The sequence below is a fragment of the Vidua macroura genome, chromosome 2 (genome assembly GCF_024509145.1).
Source record: "Vidua macroura isolate BioBank_ID:100142 chromosome 2, ASM2450914v1, whole genome shotgun sequence".
Lineage (NCBI taxonomy): Eukaryota > Metazoa > Chordata > Aves > Passeriformes > Viduidae > Vidua > Vidua macroura.
In genome coordinates this window covers 86,108,509-86,126,722 of record NC_071572.1, presented here as the reverse complement: position 1 = coordinate 86,126,722, position 18,214 = coordinate 86,108,509, and the positions used below count along the sequence as shown (strand labels likewise).

Here is an 18,214-nt window from a genome sequence, read left to right as displayed (position 1 = left end):
CAATGTTCCATACTGATTTTCAGTCTTAATAAGCCCTAATATATAATTGTGTAGGAAACCGATTTTCAGCTGAACTTGTCTCTCTGTTGCTTTAACATCTCAGAGTGCTGCTTCTCAGGTACTCTGTCCCAGGTATCTATCACACACTAATCTGGTCATTCAGTTCCAGGAGTGTAATTTATAATGTTAGGTAAAAATACTATTAAAAGTGTTAAATGATTAAATGGTGAGGCAGTGTGCACCATAATGAATTGCTCCCTTTTTTTGTTTCTAACCCATTAATAAATTCAGTTTGAGCAGACATCATCTACCCCACAAATTTGTCATACAACAATAGCATGGGATTGCATAATTAAAAACCATGATAAGGCAGACAGTCATACAGAAATGTTGGGCATGGATATGAACTATGAATTCTGGAAGTTCTTTAGTGTTTAACTAATAAACATTTTAATGATTACAGTTAACAGATTTGAATGATCTGGAGCCACAACATCAGTAAAAAAGAATAGATTAATACTATTTGACAGTAGTATTCAGTTCCTGAATGAATCAGTGTGTGAATATAATTTTAAAAATAATCTCTCATTCAGCAGATGAACCCTACCTAAGCTCTTTATTTTCTAAAAAAATAGTATACATATTTTTAGTCAATGAAAAAGGATTGCTTTTTCTTTTAGCAGTATACTTTGTAAAGATGGAAGAGTTTTTAACATGATCTCACTGTTGTGCACTGCACAGCAGCAGCTAGGGCAGACGGTGGATTTATGTAAGGAAATCCTAAAGGTCAGATACAGAAATACTTTTAGAATCATGGAACATCCTGAGTTGAAAGGGACCCAACAAGGATCACTGAATACAAAGCTGACTCCATACAGGGCAACCTGAAGGCTAAACAATATATCTAAGAGCATTTTCTAATACTTACATTTCATAATAAGGCACTTTCATGTAATTTCCAACATTCACTGCATGCTTCATTAATATAATCACTTATCTTGAAAAAAATTTTGTGACTTAAATGTTACCTCTTTTACAAGTTCAACTTTTTTCAATCAGATATGTTTCAAGATATACATTCTTCCTAAGAACTTCACAGATTTGATTTTTAAGAACTTGTACAAGCTTTCAGCATCTACCTTCCCCTAAACAGCCTGCCAAATTTAAAGGTTAATTTTTTAAAATCTTGGCACTGTTTGAAATAGTGCAATTCTGTTTATTACAAGAACTTTCAGTCTTCTGAAAGAGGTCCCAGTTACCCTCTGCTTACACTTGTCTTCTGAATTTTGGGTGTTTGATTTGATGCTTTATTTTGTACTTTATTTATGGTGAACCATACTTCCTTATGGAGATATGCAAGTACTGGGCATGAACTGCCCAGCAAAGCTCAAGCTACTAAATACCACAGAAGTGCTGCTGCAGATTTATAATAATTAATAATTATAATAATTAGACTAATTTTCATTAGAAATAATGAAATAATTGATTATGCTCCTGGGTACCCAGACAACCATTAGAATACTAGGATATAAACAGAGTACTAGGATACAAAAAAGTATCTGAATTCTGTGTTGCTTTAAAATTCACAAAAGTCTTATCTTTTTAAAACACAGCTCTGCTGTCTTCAAAGGGGCAAAAATACTTTGGAGACTGATATTTTAATCTTCATGAGAAATCAATAGATCTTCCAATATCCTCTTGAGACACCAGAATATACTATCACTGATAATACCACATTAGTATAATGCAGTATCCTCGTAGGCCCACATGCACATGAAGTTTATATCTTCCAGTCCTTTCCTACTAGTAAACATCTTACTGTAACTGCAGTACATTAAAGATTTGATACTGCTATTTTTTACTCCATTCCTTTCTTTCAGCTACATTTATGAACATCTTACCCTGTTGCAGTAAAACAAATCTCTCCAAAACCAGCCATGAAGTATGGTAAAAATACTTTAGTGCATAGCTGTACATAAATATTATATATATGAATGTAAACCCAAAAATGGACTCATGCTAATATGTATCACAATTCTTATGAAAAAACTATGTGTTTGTAAAAAAGGAACAGGTATATTTAAAGGATAGTATCAATTTCCTTGTTCCTGTGGTTTGTGAGCTATGCTGTATGTATAACAATCATAACTTATCCACAAGCAAAACCTTATCCATGTATAAGTCTAACTGTGATGTCTTTTGTACTGAAAATCTGTTTCAGCTTCAATCCTACATTATTACCCGTTCAAGAAGGGCTTTGAATTGAGGAAAGACAGTGTTGAATGAACTCCAGATGGTCAGGTATGAAGACTGTCATGTGATTTTATACAGAAAAACTTAGAATAAGTTATTTTATGAAAAACTGCCTCCAAAACCTCAAAACCTACTCTTGAGAAATACACAATCAAAACAAGTTGTAGTATTTGGGTAAAATAATACATTTCAATTTGTCTTTATAGCACACGTGAATTTTGGATTACTGAAATAATGTGGAAGATAGCTGTTAGTCACAATATTGGTTGAAAGCCAATGAAAACTGAACACCCCTCCTCTTGCCAAGAGGAAAATAAGTAAGGAAATCACTCAGGCCTGTCATATAATTTAAATGATCAAAATAAAAATGTTAACACTCACATTTACAAGTAAAAAAATCATCAATTTTTCTAGATTTAAGGTGACCGTAGAAACCTATTTCAAGTTGTTGAATGGTCTCTACAAAATCGAGTTTGTATGCCATTTTATGCTAAGCCTCCTTGTCAGAGTCTGTTTTCCCACTAACTAGCCTTGAGCACTCTAAAAGTTTCTGATGCTTGGGAGAGACTCTGTACACAGCACTCCTTTTTTTCCATGCTGGTTTTGCCTATGGCTCTGAAGAATTAGACTGGCAACACCTCTTGCAGAGGGAAGTTTTGGTTAAGTCATTTCAGTCATACTACAGTTTTTCCATCAGTTACCTGAAACATCTCCATTTCATAGACACTGTGAAACTCAAAAGCAAAGTAACACCAACAGCTAACAGTCTTAGAAGTGAACTCCTGAAAGGCAGGTGATGTCCAGACCATTCAGTGGAATATCACTTAGAAAATATTCTTCATTGTTTCTCAGAGACTTCTGGGATTTTACATGTAACATGTATAAGCACACACAGTACAGGAAGATAAAAATTTTTCCTGTATTATACGTAATATAATTTGGGTTGCAATTTCTGAAAAATTGTTTCAGTGTTCCCTTCCTATTTCAATAAATATTGAAGTATTTTCTTCCAAGGGGAATGGTATTCACAGAAAGAATGCTACTGAGTACTTCAATGGCTGCACAATATTCTCAGAAAAAAAACCAAAAACAGTGAACCAAGGTAAAAATCCTGCTTCAAATCAGTCAGAAAAGGATTTAAATTTGGATTTCACAGATACCACTTGATACCACATAATTATGGTCATATAAAGGAGGGAAGAGGAAAATACAATCTCCATGTGATAATCTACACCTATTTTGTCTTGAATTAACTCTCACTTCTAAGTATTTTGTTTAAAAAATGAAACTATAGACATAAAATGTTATGCTATCAGTTTAATTCAGACATAATGCAAAATTTATTCTAGTAGAGCCTAGAAATATGGTACTGACCAAAATAATGTTGCATGGCCATGAAATTGAAGAGGTGAAAAGAAGAAAAAGACAAAAAAATACCTGAAAAATACTCTTCCTTGTCACATTTGAGCCATTTAGTGTAATTTTTCTAAATTGTTCGGTCCAAGGCAGGTACCAGAAATGGAAAATTTCAACATAAGGAGTTAACCATTCAAAAAAATGTTAAGCACCTTGGGACTAATGTCATTTGGTTAAAAGCTGCATGCAGCTTTAGCTAAAGACCATGCTACTAGCTCCACCTTAAAGATTTTATTTATGCATGCAATAAAACCAGGAAAGGATGGAGAGATAAAACCTTTATTTGTGAATGAAGTTAGCAATATTAAATTCTTCAAAATGGAACATATTCCTGAACATAAAACAGTAACTTGATGTAGTGGCTTCGATGCAACTATTGCACAAAATAAAATCTACTGCTCTCAATACTTTACACAAAATAATTTTGGAAAACAGCAAAAGCCGCTAAAACCCTAGCTTACTGATGAATCTGTACAAATATTTAGACACGTAAAGCAGGCAACACAACAAATCTACTGGTAAAGGTTCACATAGAACTTTATTGCCCTGTAGGAAAGTAAAGAATTTTAGGAATCTTTATAATCCTGTTGGGCCTGTAAAAACAGAAACAAAGAGAGGTCAAAGGATCTCAATGGATGGCTAGGTTGCAAAGCATGCGCACAGTGAAATACTTTAATCTCAGAAATTACTTCGGACAACAGGTAGTATCAAGACCACTGAAGTATATTGATTTCAGTAAGAAATCAATCTAAATCATTATAAGTTATAAATTTTATTAGTAAGAGTATTTCACAGTATAGGAAATCACAATGCACATGCACACCAGCCATCAGCACAATCCAAGTATTAAACTTCCAGAACTCAGGCCTTAGAACAAGGTCAATAGCTTTCTTGACTATTTTTTAAATCAGAGTCCAAAGTGTGCAATTTCAAGAAAGTAAGTCCAAATGTCCGAAGTATAAATATTTACATTTTGAAACTATTCATCAGAGGAAAGAAGCTGAGCAACCCCTAGTGGTAGCAGAAAAATACCTTCTGGAAAAAAAGCAAAATTTTTTACAAGTATTTTCAAAAATACATTAATTTGTAAACACAAATTCCTATATTATATGCAGTACCCAATGCTGATGATAATATTTAGAAAAAACTAAAAGTAAAAAATTATGCATGACTCATAGCTGTTTTCCCCTAGAATTCAATTAGGAAGTGATAATTCTGTTTGATAAAACACTCCAATACAGAAGTCTTATTTTTCTCAAAGAGAATGTGTTTTGTTTTCTAATTTCAAGATGTTCTAATGCAGCTACTGCCAAATTCAGCATAATCATTTAGGGAGGGATTGCAAACCAGTGAAATGAAAATGTGGTATTATTAAAAAAAAGCTTACACTTTTTTTGTATTTTTGTAAAGTGGTTATCTAGAATTCAGTTTTATCAGCTCTCTTCTATAAATTGTCACTTTCTCTTCATTCTTTTATGCTTAGAAGTAAGAAAGAACACTTCCAGTACAAACTATACTTTCTCTCCATTCAACTTTTTTGAACCTCACTCCAGTTGAGTGAGATTTTCTGTCTTAGCCATCAGCTCAAGATTTTCATGCATAACCATCAGAACAAAGTAGATACAAAGGCAGAGATAAATGCTCCAAGAAACATAAATGACAAACCATATCTGAACTCTCTAAAGTCTTTCATGAGTTATCCATATACTTGTAATAAAAGGAAAAGCCCTTGCTCTATAGCCACCATTCCATGCCTCCAGCCACAACCAAAATAGAGGGAGGGGCTTCATGGAGTCCAGGTCATTTCAGATATCATGATTCTGGATACCAATAGATAGTCTAGAAATAAAAGAATAAGCCCCAAAGTATGGGCTTTTTTTTTTTTTTTCCCAGAAACTACAAACTACAATGTTGAAGACAGTATTTCCAAAATCAAAGACAACACTGAGACATAAAATCACACTTAAAGGTGCACAACTAAAAATCACCTTAGAGCTCAGTTCTTGATTTTCAGTGTTTCTAAGGTGACTTTTTAAACTGATTTTCAATCTAAAAATTAGTTTAGGCAGAAAAAGCTCATTACTGGAACACCCGCAGCTATTCCAAAGATGATAAAAAAGGATCTCAAGAGACTTGAAGTCAATCTCTAACATATCACCACATACTGGGAAAAAAAAAACAAAATAAAACAAAAAAATCCTCCAACTTTTCACATGCCATCATAATACTTCTATAGCATTTCATGCTGTCACAATCAGCACAGCAGAAACTTGGGTGTGCACTGAAAACAAATTCAAGTTCAGAGGTAGCACAAGACTCCTGTGATCAACTAATGGCTACCAATGTCAGAGACAAGAAATCTGACATACAAATCTTACATTAACAGAGGAAAAAGGACAACCTAACAGGTATCTTGGATGAATTTGTGAAAACATTCTTATAAATATTTTTAAAGATCTCTGACTTCTTACTGGAAAATATGTATAATTTTACTAAAAATAATCCATTGATAAGGCACAGAACAGTGTGCCCTCCCATCTTGTCTAATTGACAAAGTTAGCTGAACAGGACTTTCAGTTTTATTACATTCAAGAAACTTTCTGTCACACTTAAAAGCATCTTGCAATAAATCACATGAAAATGAAAATATCATACCTCTAAGTTGTTGAGATGCTGTTTTTCAAGGAGCTGTTGCATTTCTTCCAGATTTTTCTGGAAGAGAAGTTGGTGACTATCCATGTCTGTTCTACTGCTCTCCTGTATTGTTTCATCACAGCCAAACACTGCTGAATTCTGCTTCTGACAGAAAGAATCACTTCTACATACTGATGAGGATGAAGTGTCATCTGTGGTTCTTGATACAAACAAGAGAATTATTACTTTGTGTTATTTTTATGCATCAACAGTACATTTTTAAATATATTTCTTACCAAATGCATACAACATCAATAAATGATGAAAAGCCCGACAAATGCTGTTAGTACTATGTGAAGGTGTCCAACACTTTCCATTTTAAAACTTCTCTTCTGTTTATTTATAAATAGAATTTTCTGATTGAGTTATTGGGTGACTGCCTCAGGCTTGCATTGATAGGGCAAATGTCAGCCAGCAGTTTGGTAATTTACAGAATCGTACTGAGGGTTTTTTTAAAAGAAAAAGAAAAAAAAATGAAAAGGAAAATGGGCTTTATTTTTCCATAAAGTTGGCTTATGCAGAGTGTAACTATATTGATGCTGTCAGGTATTCCCTTACTTCAAAGAGCAAGAAGGCTTTCTAGTATCCAGAGAGTCCAAATCTACCAATGATATGTAATGTCAGTATTGCGGTATGTTAAAGAATTTGCTGCCCAACAAAAAAAATCTTTATAGTAGCTAGTGTAGTTGGGCCCTGTGACCAGCTCTTAGCTGGAGATATATGTTTCACATATGTACAGAAATTCAAGAACCTCTTTCCTTAATTTCTATCCATTTCTTCAGCTTAATGTTTTTAAATTATCCCTTTTATTTCAGTGGATCTGTTTCAAGTAGGCAAATAATCTAGTAAGACTTCTTTTTTTTTTTTTTTTTTTTTTTTTTTTTGGGCCTTTATAATTTTAGGGCAATGGAAAATGGAAACTTTCAAACCCTTAAGATTATTGTTATTTTTCAGGAGATTTTATACAAGGCTACAAAAAACATTGGCTTAATTGCAGTGACCTAAGGAGAGTGTAAAATGGAATTTATTATTTCTGATGAGATGGCTGACAGCAAAAAGGGAGAACAAATTCACATATTTATTTATCAAACATAGAAAACTGCATGCTGTTTTCTTTTGAATGGCAGATATCCTCCCTATCCCAAAACTTTTTTGTTATTGTGGACTAGACTGACTGACACCTGGCCCCCAAAAAACATGTTTTGTTGGATACAAACACCAAGTTTAACCAAATTAAACCAAGTTAATCTTGTTTTTTTGGACACAAAAACCAAGTTGGTTGGGTTTTTGGACACAAACAACTTTCTTTATATTTATTTGAGTCTTTAAATCATTCATATCTATAAACATTTCTACATGCTTGGACCATTTATGTTTTTAGAAGTTTCAACATTCCAACTTTTCCATAGACAATTTTTGATTTGTTGTATTAAAGTATATATCCCAAGACTCAACTTCATCAAACATAGTTATTTTAAACACCAATAGGGAAATATATCTTGTAAAAAGAGCAGCATGCCATTTACACACCTAATGTACAAACATCTCTGTGTCTGTTGGCTAATGAGTTCTCCAAAATCTTTGCTTTAGCATTCAATAACTAAACCCTACTAGAAGCAAAATGGGTCTACTGCAGCATAGAATACACTTATTAGGTGTTTCAGGACTTTTGCTTTCTCCAAGAGGAGTTAATATGTCACCATTGCTTATTTTTTTACACCTTTTAAAAGACAGACATGAATCCTAGAATATTTTAAAATTCACAGATATTCACTTGGGTCTGAAGCTATGTTTATATTGCATACTTAATACAGTATTCATTTCTTCCTTTAAGAGGGGGCTGTCAATTAATTCTAGGCATTCTCTTTCTGAGGAAGGGTAAATTCTAAAGACGACACAAGATTTTTGGCTTCAGCATTTATAAAATTTTAAGAAACAGAATAGGTATCTGCTACTTCTTATGTGTTAGTTAATACCCTTCCCAAAATTTCCAATTAACGCGATTACAAGATCTGTTTAAAGCTTTACATCTCAAAACTGGTGACTTTTTAAGAACCTTCACTGTCCAGAACCTTCTCAAAATGCCCTTCTGTTTTATCTGTACTAGCTGTCTTGTGACCTCCCAATAGGTCATAGTGGACTCAACTTTTAAGCCTTTCTGATGCTGGGGTCACTTATTTTCCTTTTTTTTTCCTTGAGCAATTTCTAAGTTCAAACTTACAGAAACATAATTAACTTAAAGATTCTTAAGCTTTCTCTCAAATTTGGTTATGAGGGGAAAACAAACTGTAAATAGTATGAACATGTAAATATAATTTCCTTAGGAAAACAAGTTAAGAAGATGAAAACCAGAAAAAGAACACACTATCATTATTAAAGGATAGTGAATTTTTTACATTATACAAATAAAAATGGAGTGACAGCACTGCAAGAAATGGTAAGTGGTTTGTACAATTCCTGAGATACCAATGTGTCGCACAAGAAACAGTTTGAAAAGTTGAAAAATAAGGAAATAAATTATTAAGGCAGTGAGATGCTGTCCTTAATGAAGCCTATGAGTGAAATGAGACAAATGATTAGAAACCTTAGACAGGGTTCAGAAACATCTACATTTTTTGCCATAAATTAAACTTAGATTTATCAAGTAGATTTCTTGTTTGTTTCTTTGTTTTTGTTGCAGCAATCTTTCTATGAATGTTGACTAGAAAATAGCATGAGTATTAAGCTCTATAAGTTATAAAATATTTTCTCAACTGACCAGTTTATCACCTGAAAATGTGTTAATCAGAGCAGAGATATGTAAACAAGTTGAGTATCAATGTCACCCAGAAGAACATACTGAAGCCCAAAAGGAGGGAGACCCCTTTCAGAATTTATCTCTGTTCTGAACATCTGCACAATTTCTATCATGCAGAAAATAACTGAAATGCAGAAAGGAATAACAAAAGAAGCAACAACAAAAATAACCTCCTGAGGTGAAATGTTAAAGAAATTAGAGGTTAGGAAAGAGATAATCAGGAACTAGTAGGAAATACAGCAGATAAATAAACTATGTATGAAGGAACATTCTGTTATAAGTCAAGGTATCTTAGAAACAGTGCTTGGGGAGAATGAAAAATATGCAAATAAAATTTTATGTGATATAAAATGAAATTTCCAGTCAAATTGTTACCAGGATGCTCTCGATTCATACGGAGAATGAGAAATATAAAGGAATTACAGTTGGAAAGAAGGCCCTTGGGTGAACATATAAACTAGTGTATCCTTGAATGCAAAAAGGAAAAAAATCTGGATAAAAAAAATCACTTAGACAGAATAATTCTGAGAACAGCAAATGGTTTGATAACCATGGCAATCTGAGTTGGGCTATAACTGACTGGAGATTGGGTTAGTCTTGACTGTTCCCAGAATTCCACAGAGGGGAAAAGGTTTGTGTCATCTCCTCTGCTGTCTTACCAACTGGACACAAACAACTCAACAAAATTGCACAACATTTCATTGGAAAAGTTCACAGAAGTGCTTTCTTTGTCACAATGAGAAATGCCCTACAATTTCTTAAAAGTAATTGTCTGCTGTTTATTGAATACCGTAAGAAATTTACTTCCTTTGATCATCAGAATGAACAGGAATGCTTACCTGAAATTGATTTTGTTTATGTTTTGCAAGCACAGTCCTGGCGTTAAAACTGATCCTTTAATTTGTTCAAGAGCTTCTTCTAACTGAAAAGCTGCTTTTGTCTGAACTGGAGGGATCAGAGCTAAAAACACACAATGGGGAAAGAGTTTTTAAAAATTGGAATATTTTACCATAAATGGTTTGGTTAAGTTGCTGAAGTTTGGAAGCCTAAATCCCGACAGTTACAATAAACACAGTAGTTTAGCATTATTAGACATGGAAGAGCACCTTGAGTTCCTCTGGAAAAAAAAAACAACAGTCTATTTAAGTGTTTACAGTCACACATGTATTCAACAGTTTTGCTATTTGCTTTTAAACTGCACTGTTGAAAAAATACGAGGTTAAAATATCTAACTTCGTTTTTACATTATGACTATTCCACTCATGCACTGAGCCAAAATTATGGCTTGCAGATATTTTACAGAGGCCAAATTGTAACTTAATAATTGAACCAGTGGGGAAGAAGAAGTCCAGACAGGCACAATGTACTGCCACTTTCAAGTGAGTAGAAGTAGGACAAAGAGTAGCAGAGGCAAATTTATATAAAGGAAAACCAAGAGAAAAAACTGTGATTCCTTCTATTGCTACACTTTCTGGGCATCAGTAGAACTATGAAGAAGCCCTAAACCAGTACTGTTCTATTTTGTTATTTTAATCTGACATTTGATCTTGAAGTCAGAGACATTACCTCACAGCTGGCACAACTGCAGTTGGGAGAGTAAATCTGTTAAAGAATACCTAAGTAATAGACCATATCTTAAGCATTTGAACACTGGAAAGTTGACGGGAAATCAGACTTGGCCAATGCTGTTACAAACTCCTGCCAATCTGCACTGATTCCAAGAAAGCAGGAACTGAGCTGAAGTGATCATTGCTTCCCAGCAAGAGAAAAGCTTAGAAAGTGGACTAATTCAGGAAAAAAAAAAATTATGTACCATGTTAATATATCCTAGGACTGAATTTACTTAATGACAAACAAAATGCACATTTTGGAATATTTTATATTCAAAAGTTCAAAGAGGGGATCATTATGCTATCCTAGTAACTGTCAGTGGCCTCGTAACACCCCTCACCCAGCTGTGAAAGCACAGTACTGCAACCAATAAGCACACTGCAGTCAAAAAAGTGGGGAAAACCCAGGAAGCCACAATACCTCAAGGAGGTCATGTACTTACTGTGACTGGAATATAGTGAAATATCTCACAATACAGTTTTTAGGAAAAAAAACCAAATCTGTTTTTATTTCCCCTACCTAATTGTCATATCTACTATGGTGATGTAGATCTGAGCTACTTGTCAGCTGTTTTGCTTTTGTGAATTCAATTACTTTGAGTGAAGTCAATTGTTCTGTTTACTAACAAAAAGATTAACCGCCTCCAGCGGTCCCTTTCAACCTTAACTATTCTTTGATTCTGTGAATATAAAAATACTTGTATTGTGAATAACAGTTAATTCACAAACCTGTTTGTTTCTGCCGAGAAAAGGACTGATGAGCATGTTGGAACTTAGCAGTTGCCTCCTGAAATTTAATTTTCCTCTGCTGCAGAACTTGTTCTCTAAATCTTTTTTCTTTTGCTTCTTCTTCCTTCTGTCTTTCTTCAAAGGCTCTGTATTTAAGAAGCCAAAGCAGATCATTCGTATGTTTATGAGTTACATTTACTGAAATATTAGTAACTTGCTTACCAACTTGCCATTTTAGTACAAAAGCTTGCCTGTCCATAAATTAAATGCTATTAACTTCAGCACAGCTGGATTTTTAGAGTTAGTCGGAACATAAATGGGACAGTGGGTAATGAAGAAGAGTCACAACATATTTTAATTTCTTAGCCTCAACCAGGGATTTGATTCTTTTTCATATGTGAATTAACATGCAAACTCGACCAGTTCTTGTCTAAAAGTCACTAATGTGACTTTTACAATAGCCTTTACAGTACCACATATGTGTGTCACAGTGAGCAGTTCAGTAGGAAAGTTAATTGCAAATGCTCTGTGTGTACTTTTCACAAGCTGTTGGGGAAGTAATAACAGTTTAAAAGTTGTTATTTAGAAATAACACAAAGGAACTACAGCTATTATTTATAAATATGCAAAAGTATCAAGTCGTAGTTATTAAGAAGCTTCCCAAAAGACAATCAGTTTAGCAGCACAAAATGGGATAAAACAGCAACACAAAACTATAATTGACAGAATCTGTTAATATTAAAAAATGCATTAAATGAGTCCTCTCACTGGTTGTAAAGCAAAGCAGGCTCTAGTCAAAAACAACCATCATCACAAAAATGTCCTTCAGTAGGTGTGAGCTTCATGAAGCTATGTGGAATCTTTTCTCCTGCTGACAGAATCATCAACTTTTACTGACAAACTACCTCCCAGAGTGAAATATACCCAGAATATTTATTGGCACAGTGCCTATGTAGGCAAGTAATACTTAATGGTTTTAAACTAAAAGAGGGTAGATTCAGACTCAACATAAGGCAGAAATTTTTTACAGTGAGGGTGGTGAAACACTGGAGCAGGTTGCCCAGAGAGGTTGTAGATGCCCCATCCCTGGCAACATTCTATTCTAAAAGCAGTAATACTATAAAAGTAACGGTCTTCATGTGAAACTTCCAAAGCCTGCCATGCAAAGATCACTACAGCTGGGAGCTTCCCACCTGTGTATTAGAAATGTGATTTAACAGGTCACTAGTACACTAAGCAGGGTCACCCTCTAGCCAGCATTAGTGGAAAGTTTAGCCAAATGTTCTTTGTTTCTCTCATCACAGTAAGATACCTTCCTATAACTCTAATCACTAGCAGTGGCTTCATAGCTCTTCTTGCTTGATGTAGCAAAGCTGCTACTTCACAGAGCTCCTCTTTAATTCAAGCTATTTTAATATTCTTCCCTTTGCTTTTCAGGGAAAAAGTTCAAACTGAAATAATCAACGTCACCCTCTCTAGTATCCCTTCAAAGTGGTGACTGATCTCCTGTAAAAACAAAGACAAAAATAATTTGAAATAGGTACTTTTTATTTTAGAAAGCTGAAAGGCTTGAAGGCACAATAGTAAAAAAAACAGAAAAACTGCCAACTAATTCCTAAGTACACACTTATACAGGAATATCCACTTTAATGCACTTGGAAGTGAAAGCATAGCATGAGAGAGAGACAAAAACTTTCACTATTTGAAAACTCATCTATACATAGCTGTCAAAACATGTTAGAACTAAAAAGTAGAACTAGAGTTGATTGTCCACTTTCAGTATTCCTGAATTTTACTCACTGTAAAACCTAATACAGAAATGTGCAATTTTATCTTGACTAAATGAAATTCACAGGAGAGGAAACAGACTTGCTTATCCTCCTAAGTACTTTAAACACATTCTTCTTGATGTCCTTTGATATCTCTAGAAGCTGATCAAGAAGGCCTTTTGTTGAACTATAGTTGTTAAATTCAGACATGTGGGAAATTCTACAACTTTACACCTGGAGTAATTCCAGCGTGTAACTCCAAAATGGAAAAAAGTCAATTCTGACAGAGTATTTTTTTTCAGATTATTTTGAATATGGCTTAGCTGCACTCTTCCACATTCCTAATAATGATTATTAAAAAATGACTGTTGTTCATATAGCTGGGAATGAGCAAGTCCAAATGCTGATGCAAGAGGTCTTTTTCAGCACAGCTCATCATGATCAATATTTGGTTTGGATTAAGACAAGAAGGAGAAGAAAGGATCTTATTTTAATGTAAGGAAATGGATTAAAGTTATTCAGTGAAGCTTATTAATTTCTTGACCTCGAAGTATGTAAATTGTAACACTCAGGTTCATTATGTAAAAAAATAATTTTAAAAATGCACATTTACATCTTACAGAAAAACAGTTAAAGCAAATGTTTGTTCATGCACTCTCCTTAAGACACCAGCTTAGGTTCATATCACAGATGTACCATTGGCAAAAGAGTATGGCTTTAAGATGGATAGTTAGCAGAAGAATTTCCTGACTGGTGTTTTTTTAACCCAATTTTTCTGTCTACTATAAACAACCCAGTGGTGCGGCAATTTTTGAAATGGCTGCCAAAATATTTATGGAGAATTTGGAATACAAAACTTAAAATATTTAGCTGTCTCACATATACAGACATTATGTGGAAGGCATTTTTATGTTAAAAACAGTATGACTAGATGGTAGAGCTATTTCCTGGTTAATTTTATTAAATTCTCTTCACAGTGAAGTGATAGATGCTACATTCCCAGGTGGACTAAATGCATACTATTGCATTGGATGAAAATAATAATTAAAAAAGGAATATATACAGTGTGTATGGAATGCTATGAAATGAATATTTTGATGCTGAGTTGATATTATTCTTCCATTGCCACATTATGTTGCAAACCAGTGCCCAATAATTTTAAAATTGAGGCAGGGAGATATTTGTATGGTCAATGACTGCAGTAGGATGAAGAAAAGGCTAAAATGCAGTGTCACACTCAAAATTTCCTTCATGGGCAAACAGGAAGCAATTTTATATCCTTAAAAAGATCTGTGGACATTGCCCAAAAATCAACTTTTTTATCTGAGACACTTCCCAAGATCAGGAACACATATCAAATCTATTCCTTCATCTTCTTTGATAATTGTATACTGGACATAAAAAGACAGCCTGAAATTGCTGCAAGAGCTTCAGAAGGACCAACCCTTACAATACTGTATGGGGTCACAGAGAGCTGTCCTGCAAATATGACCCAAAGGTCCACAGGTGGGCTGCCTGCACTATATACCAGTTGTCACATTCCAAGTCTTGTTCATAGGCAAAACCCAAGCACACCTTATTAAGTCAAGCATTTTTTTTGTTAGCACAATTCAAATCTTAAAGAGTCCAATTATTATGACTCTAGAATTGTTACTGAAAAATAATAATATTGTTAGAATACTTCTATACAGAAAAAGGCTCAATAATAGTGATATACCAGTTTGAACAGTTATTCACATATTGAGTTTCTATCCCCTTTCCTGATGCTCATTCTTGCATTGCTCTTTTGCATCCCAAGGCTTGTAGTTTCATTCTGCTTGTGCTGGAGCGTTAGGGTGAACTGGCAGCATCAGGAGTCCCTTCAGCAGGACCAACGGGATCTTCATCTAGATGCTTTCTTCTCCCTCACTTTAGGATCAATTTGGAGTAATTTCTGTATTTGCTAATACACTTTTACACCTCTCCTCTATCATAATCAATCTGTAGCTTCACAGTACCTCCAAATATTCCATACATGGTGCCTTCTATGTATGTTATATACTATTATTTTCTTCTCTTCGTTACCTCTAAAAGCCAGGTTTGTCAGATCTATTTCTGTGCTTCTTTAGCTGACTATTGGTGAGTATAGCCATGGGGTCTCCAGTGCCATCTCTTACCATTCCCTGCCTGTATTCCTCCATGCCACATCCTACACCTCCAGTTTTCAAAGCCTCTGCTACTGTACCAGGCCTGCATTTCTCTATACTACTTCATGATTTTAGAGTCATAAATATCTCATTCTCTGCATAGAATAACTGCTTCTTACTGCTACCTATGTAAAACTGTGGTCATACAATAAAAAGATAAAGGCAAAATTAGCCACAGACACCTGGTCTTTTAGAGAAATTGCTGTTACAGCCAAACCAAGCAAAACAAAGCTGCTGGTAGGTCAAGAAAAGTTCAAAGAGAGCAAGTTTGGCAAGCATCTGTTCCAAGGCCTTTCTAATTCAGCACAATCCTGTGGCCCATTATCAGAAATGGCAATACTGCATTTCAAGTCCACATCATAGTGGTTACAGTGATCACCTACTTTTCCCAGTTCCATTCTGATGTAGAAAGAAATACAAAATTCTTAACACTCTGCTCTCTCTGTTTAGCAAGTGCTGACATTGTTCTCGTATTTCTGGCCACAGACTGCTTTTCATTCTCTATCAACAAAAGTGATGAATAATTTAAAGAGCATTTATTAAATAATCAATGCTAATCAGCCAGTAGGTGGAGCACACAGCTTGTGCATATGTTGAAAATAAAGTATTACAGAAAGAACAATAGTTTGGGAATAGATTTGAAACAAATTGGAAACAGATATAGACTTCCTAGCCCAGTTTCAATAGACAGATTAGCTATTTCAAGGTAATTCAAAATGCTGAACCAAGACAACCAACCGTAAGGTTTATTTTAAAATGCACATAGACAATTGCATTTCTAGAATGAACCAGCTACCTGCAGACAGTAACATCACAGTAAAATGGGAAACACATTTTGCACTGAGCAGTAACAGCACAAAGTCTATAGTCCGCAGCAAAAGTGACAGCTGGTATTTAGAAAGCAATGTGTTATAGAAACATAAAATATGATATCCTATTCATTTGCATTAAGTATGTGCTTAGTCAGTAGCTCTTATTTCCAGAATACTGTTATTTAAACAAAATATCTGCCAGCTACTGCCCCAGAGAATATTTGATTCTTAATCTGATCTTGAAATTGCAACTTCATGTATCAGTGAGACAATAAAGAAATTACTTTCTTGATACTCAGGCAACTTGTAAAAACTGCAGGCTAGGGTTTTTTGCTGTGTCGAAGTACTGTTGTTAACACAAAACTAAGGAGCTTGGTCAGTACAAGAGATGCAAAGAAACACATAACATCAGGGGGACTGAAAAAGATCTGAAATTTAAGTTACTGAGACTTTTATTTCCAAACCTATCCTTGCTCTTTCTGAGCAAATGATGATTTTGTTTTTTAGTACTAAACCAATTAACTGTGTACAGCTGGTAGAAGTTGACTATTTTTAATGCTGAAGGTGCTGCATTTTAGAAGTATTGACAACAAATCAACAGTAGATTGTCAGGGAAAATTTCATTATGAGTACATATAGAAAAGGTTGAAAACAGAAGACCTCAATCTGCAAGAATCTTGCATATGTGGGTCTCATTAGCTTAAAAAGTGCTTTGGTACAGCCTTGTTTAAAGGAGGCCTGCTAGTGGTTCCTGAAAAAAATCAAAAAGAAAAACCCACAGAAAAGTTTTCCTCCACAAAGCAACATTAAGAGAATGAACCTAAATGACACAAGATTACAGAGAGAGCAGAAACTCTTCTGTATCTTCACTAGTGCTTCATCCTAAAGGGAATTAACTGCTTTTACTTTTTTAGTAGAAAATTTATAAACTTAAGGTTGACACTAAATTTGGTTAAGCTTGATCAACTTCATAAAATTCTACAAAGAAATGACAGTCCTGTAGATGAGAGGAGAGCAGTAGATATTTTCTATTTGGACTTTACTAAGGCTGCTGGTACAGTGTCCCCTATGATCCTAATAAACGAGATGCTGCTGTACAGGCTGAATGAGCAGCGAGCGAGGTGGAATCTAAATGTTCTGAATGGTCAGGCCCAGAGGGTGGTGATTAGTGACAGAAAGTCCTAATGGAGGCCAGTAGATAGTGGTGAACCCTAGAAGTCAGTACTGGGCCAAATCCTCTTTAACATCTTCGTTAAACATAGAAATACAGAATCATTTGGGTTAGAAAAGACCTCTGGGATCATCAACTCCAACAACAAGCCCAGCATGGCCAAGTCCACCACCAAACCACATCTTGAAGTATACCACATGCAACCACTCCAATGGGCAGCTTTTTCCAATGCTTGACAACCATCTTCATGAAGAAAATTGTCATAGTATCCAATCTAAACCTCCCCTCATGCAATTTGAGGCCATTTCCTCTCATACTGTAGGACTTGTTACTTGAGAGAAAGGACCAACCTTGCTGCAAAGAAGGTCAGTGGTATCCTGAACTGCACTAGGCAAAGCCTAGCGAGCACGTAGAGGAAAGTGATCCTTCCCCTCTGCTCAGCACTAGGCAGGCCACAGCTGAAGGACTGTGTCCAGCTCTGGGCTCCTCAGTACAAGACAGACCTGGACAGACTAGAGACAGCTCAATGAAGGGCTGTCAATGAAGGGCTGTCAGTGAAGGGCTCCAGGAGGACAGGCTGAAAGATCTGGGACTGTTCAGCCTGGAAAAGAGAAGGCTCAAAGGAATCTTCTTAATGTCTACAAATACCTGGAAGGAAGGTGCAAAGAGGAGACAGCCAGGCTGTCTTCAGTGATGCCTGCTGACAGGATCAAACTGAAACACAGAAGTTTCCTTTAAAATATCAGGAAACACTTTTTTTTGGTAAGGATGACAGCA

The 18,214-nt window shown here is 35.0% G+C and overlaps 1 protein-coding gene across 2 annotated transcripts in view; it reads right to left on the bottom strand.

The window, feature by feature from the left end:
* CEP126 (centrosomal protein 126) overlaps positions 1–18,214 on the bottom strand; it is a 36,210-nt gene that overhangs the window by 14,382 nt on the left and 3,614 nt on the right. For both annotated transcript variants that reach the window (XM_053971848.1, XM_053971847.1), the window contains exons 3-5: positions 11,500–11,645; positions 10,000–10,120; positions 6,325–6,523 (exon numbers count right to left, since the gene is read on the bottom strand). In XM_053971848.1, the coding sequence (XP_053827823.1) occupies positions 6,325–6,523; positions 10,000–10,120; positions 11,500–11,645 (466 nt within the window). The remainder of the gene's footprint in view (positions 1–6,324; positions 6,524–9,999; positions 10,121–11,499; positions 11,646–18,214) is intronic.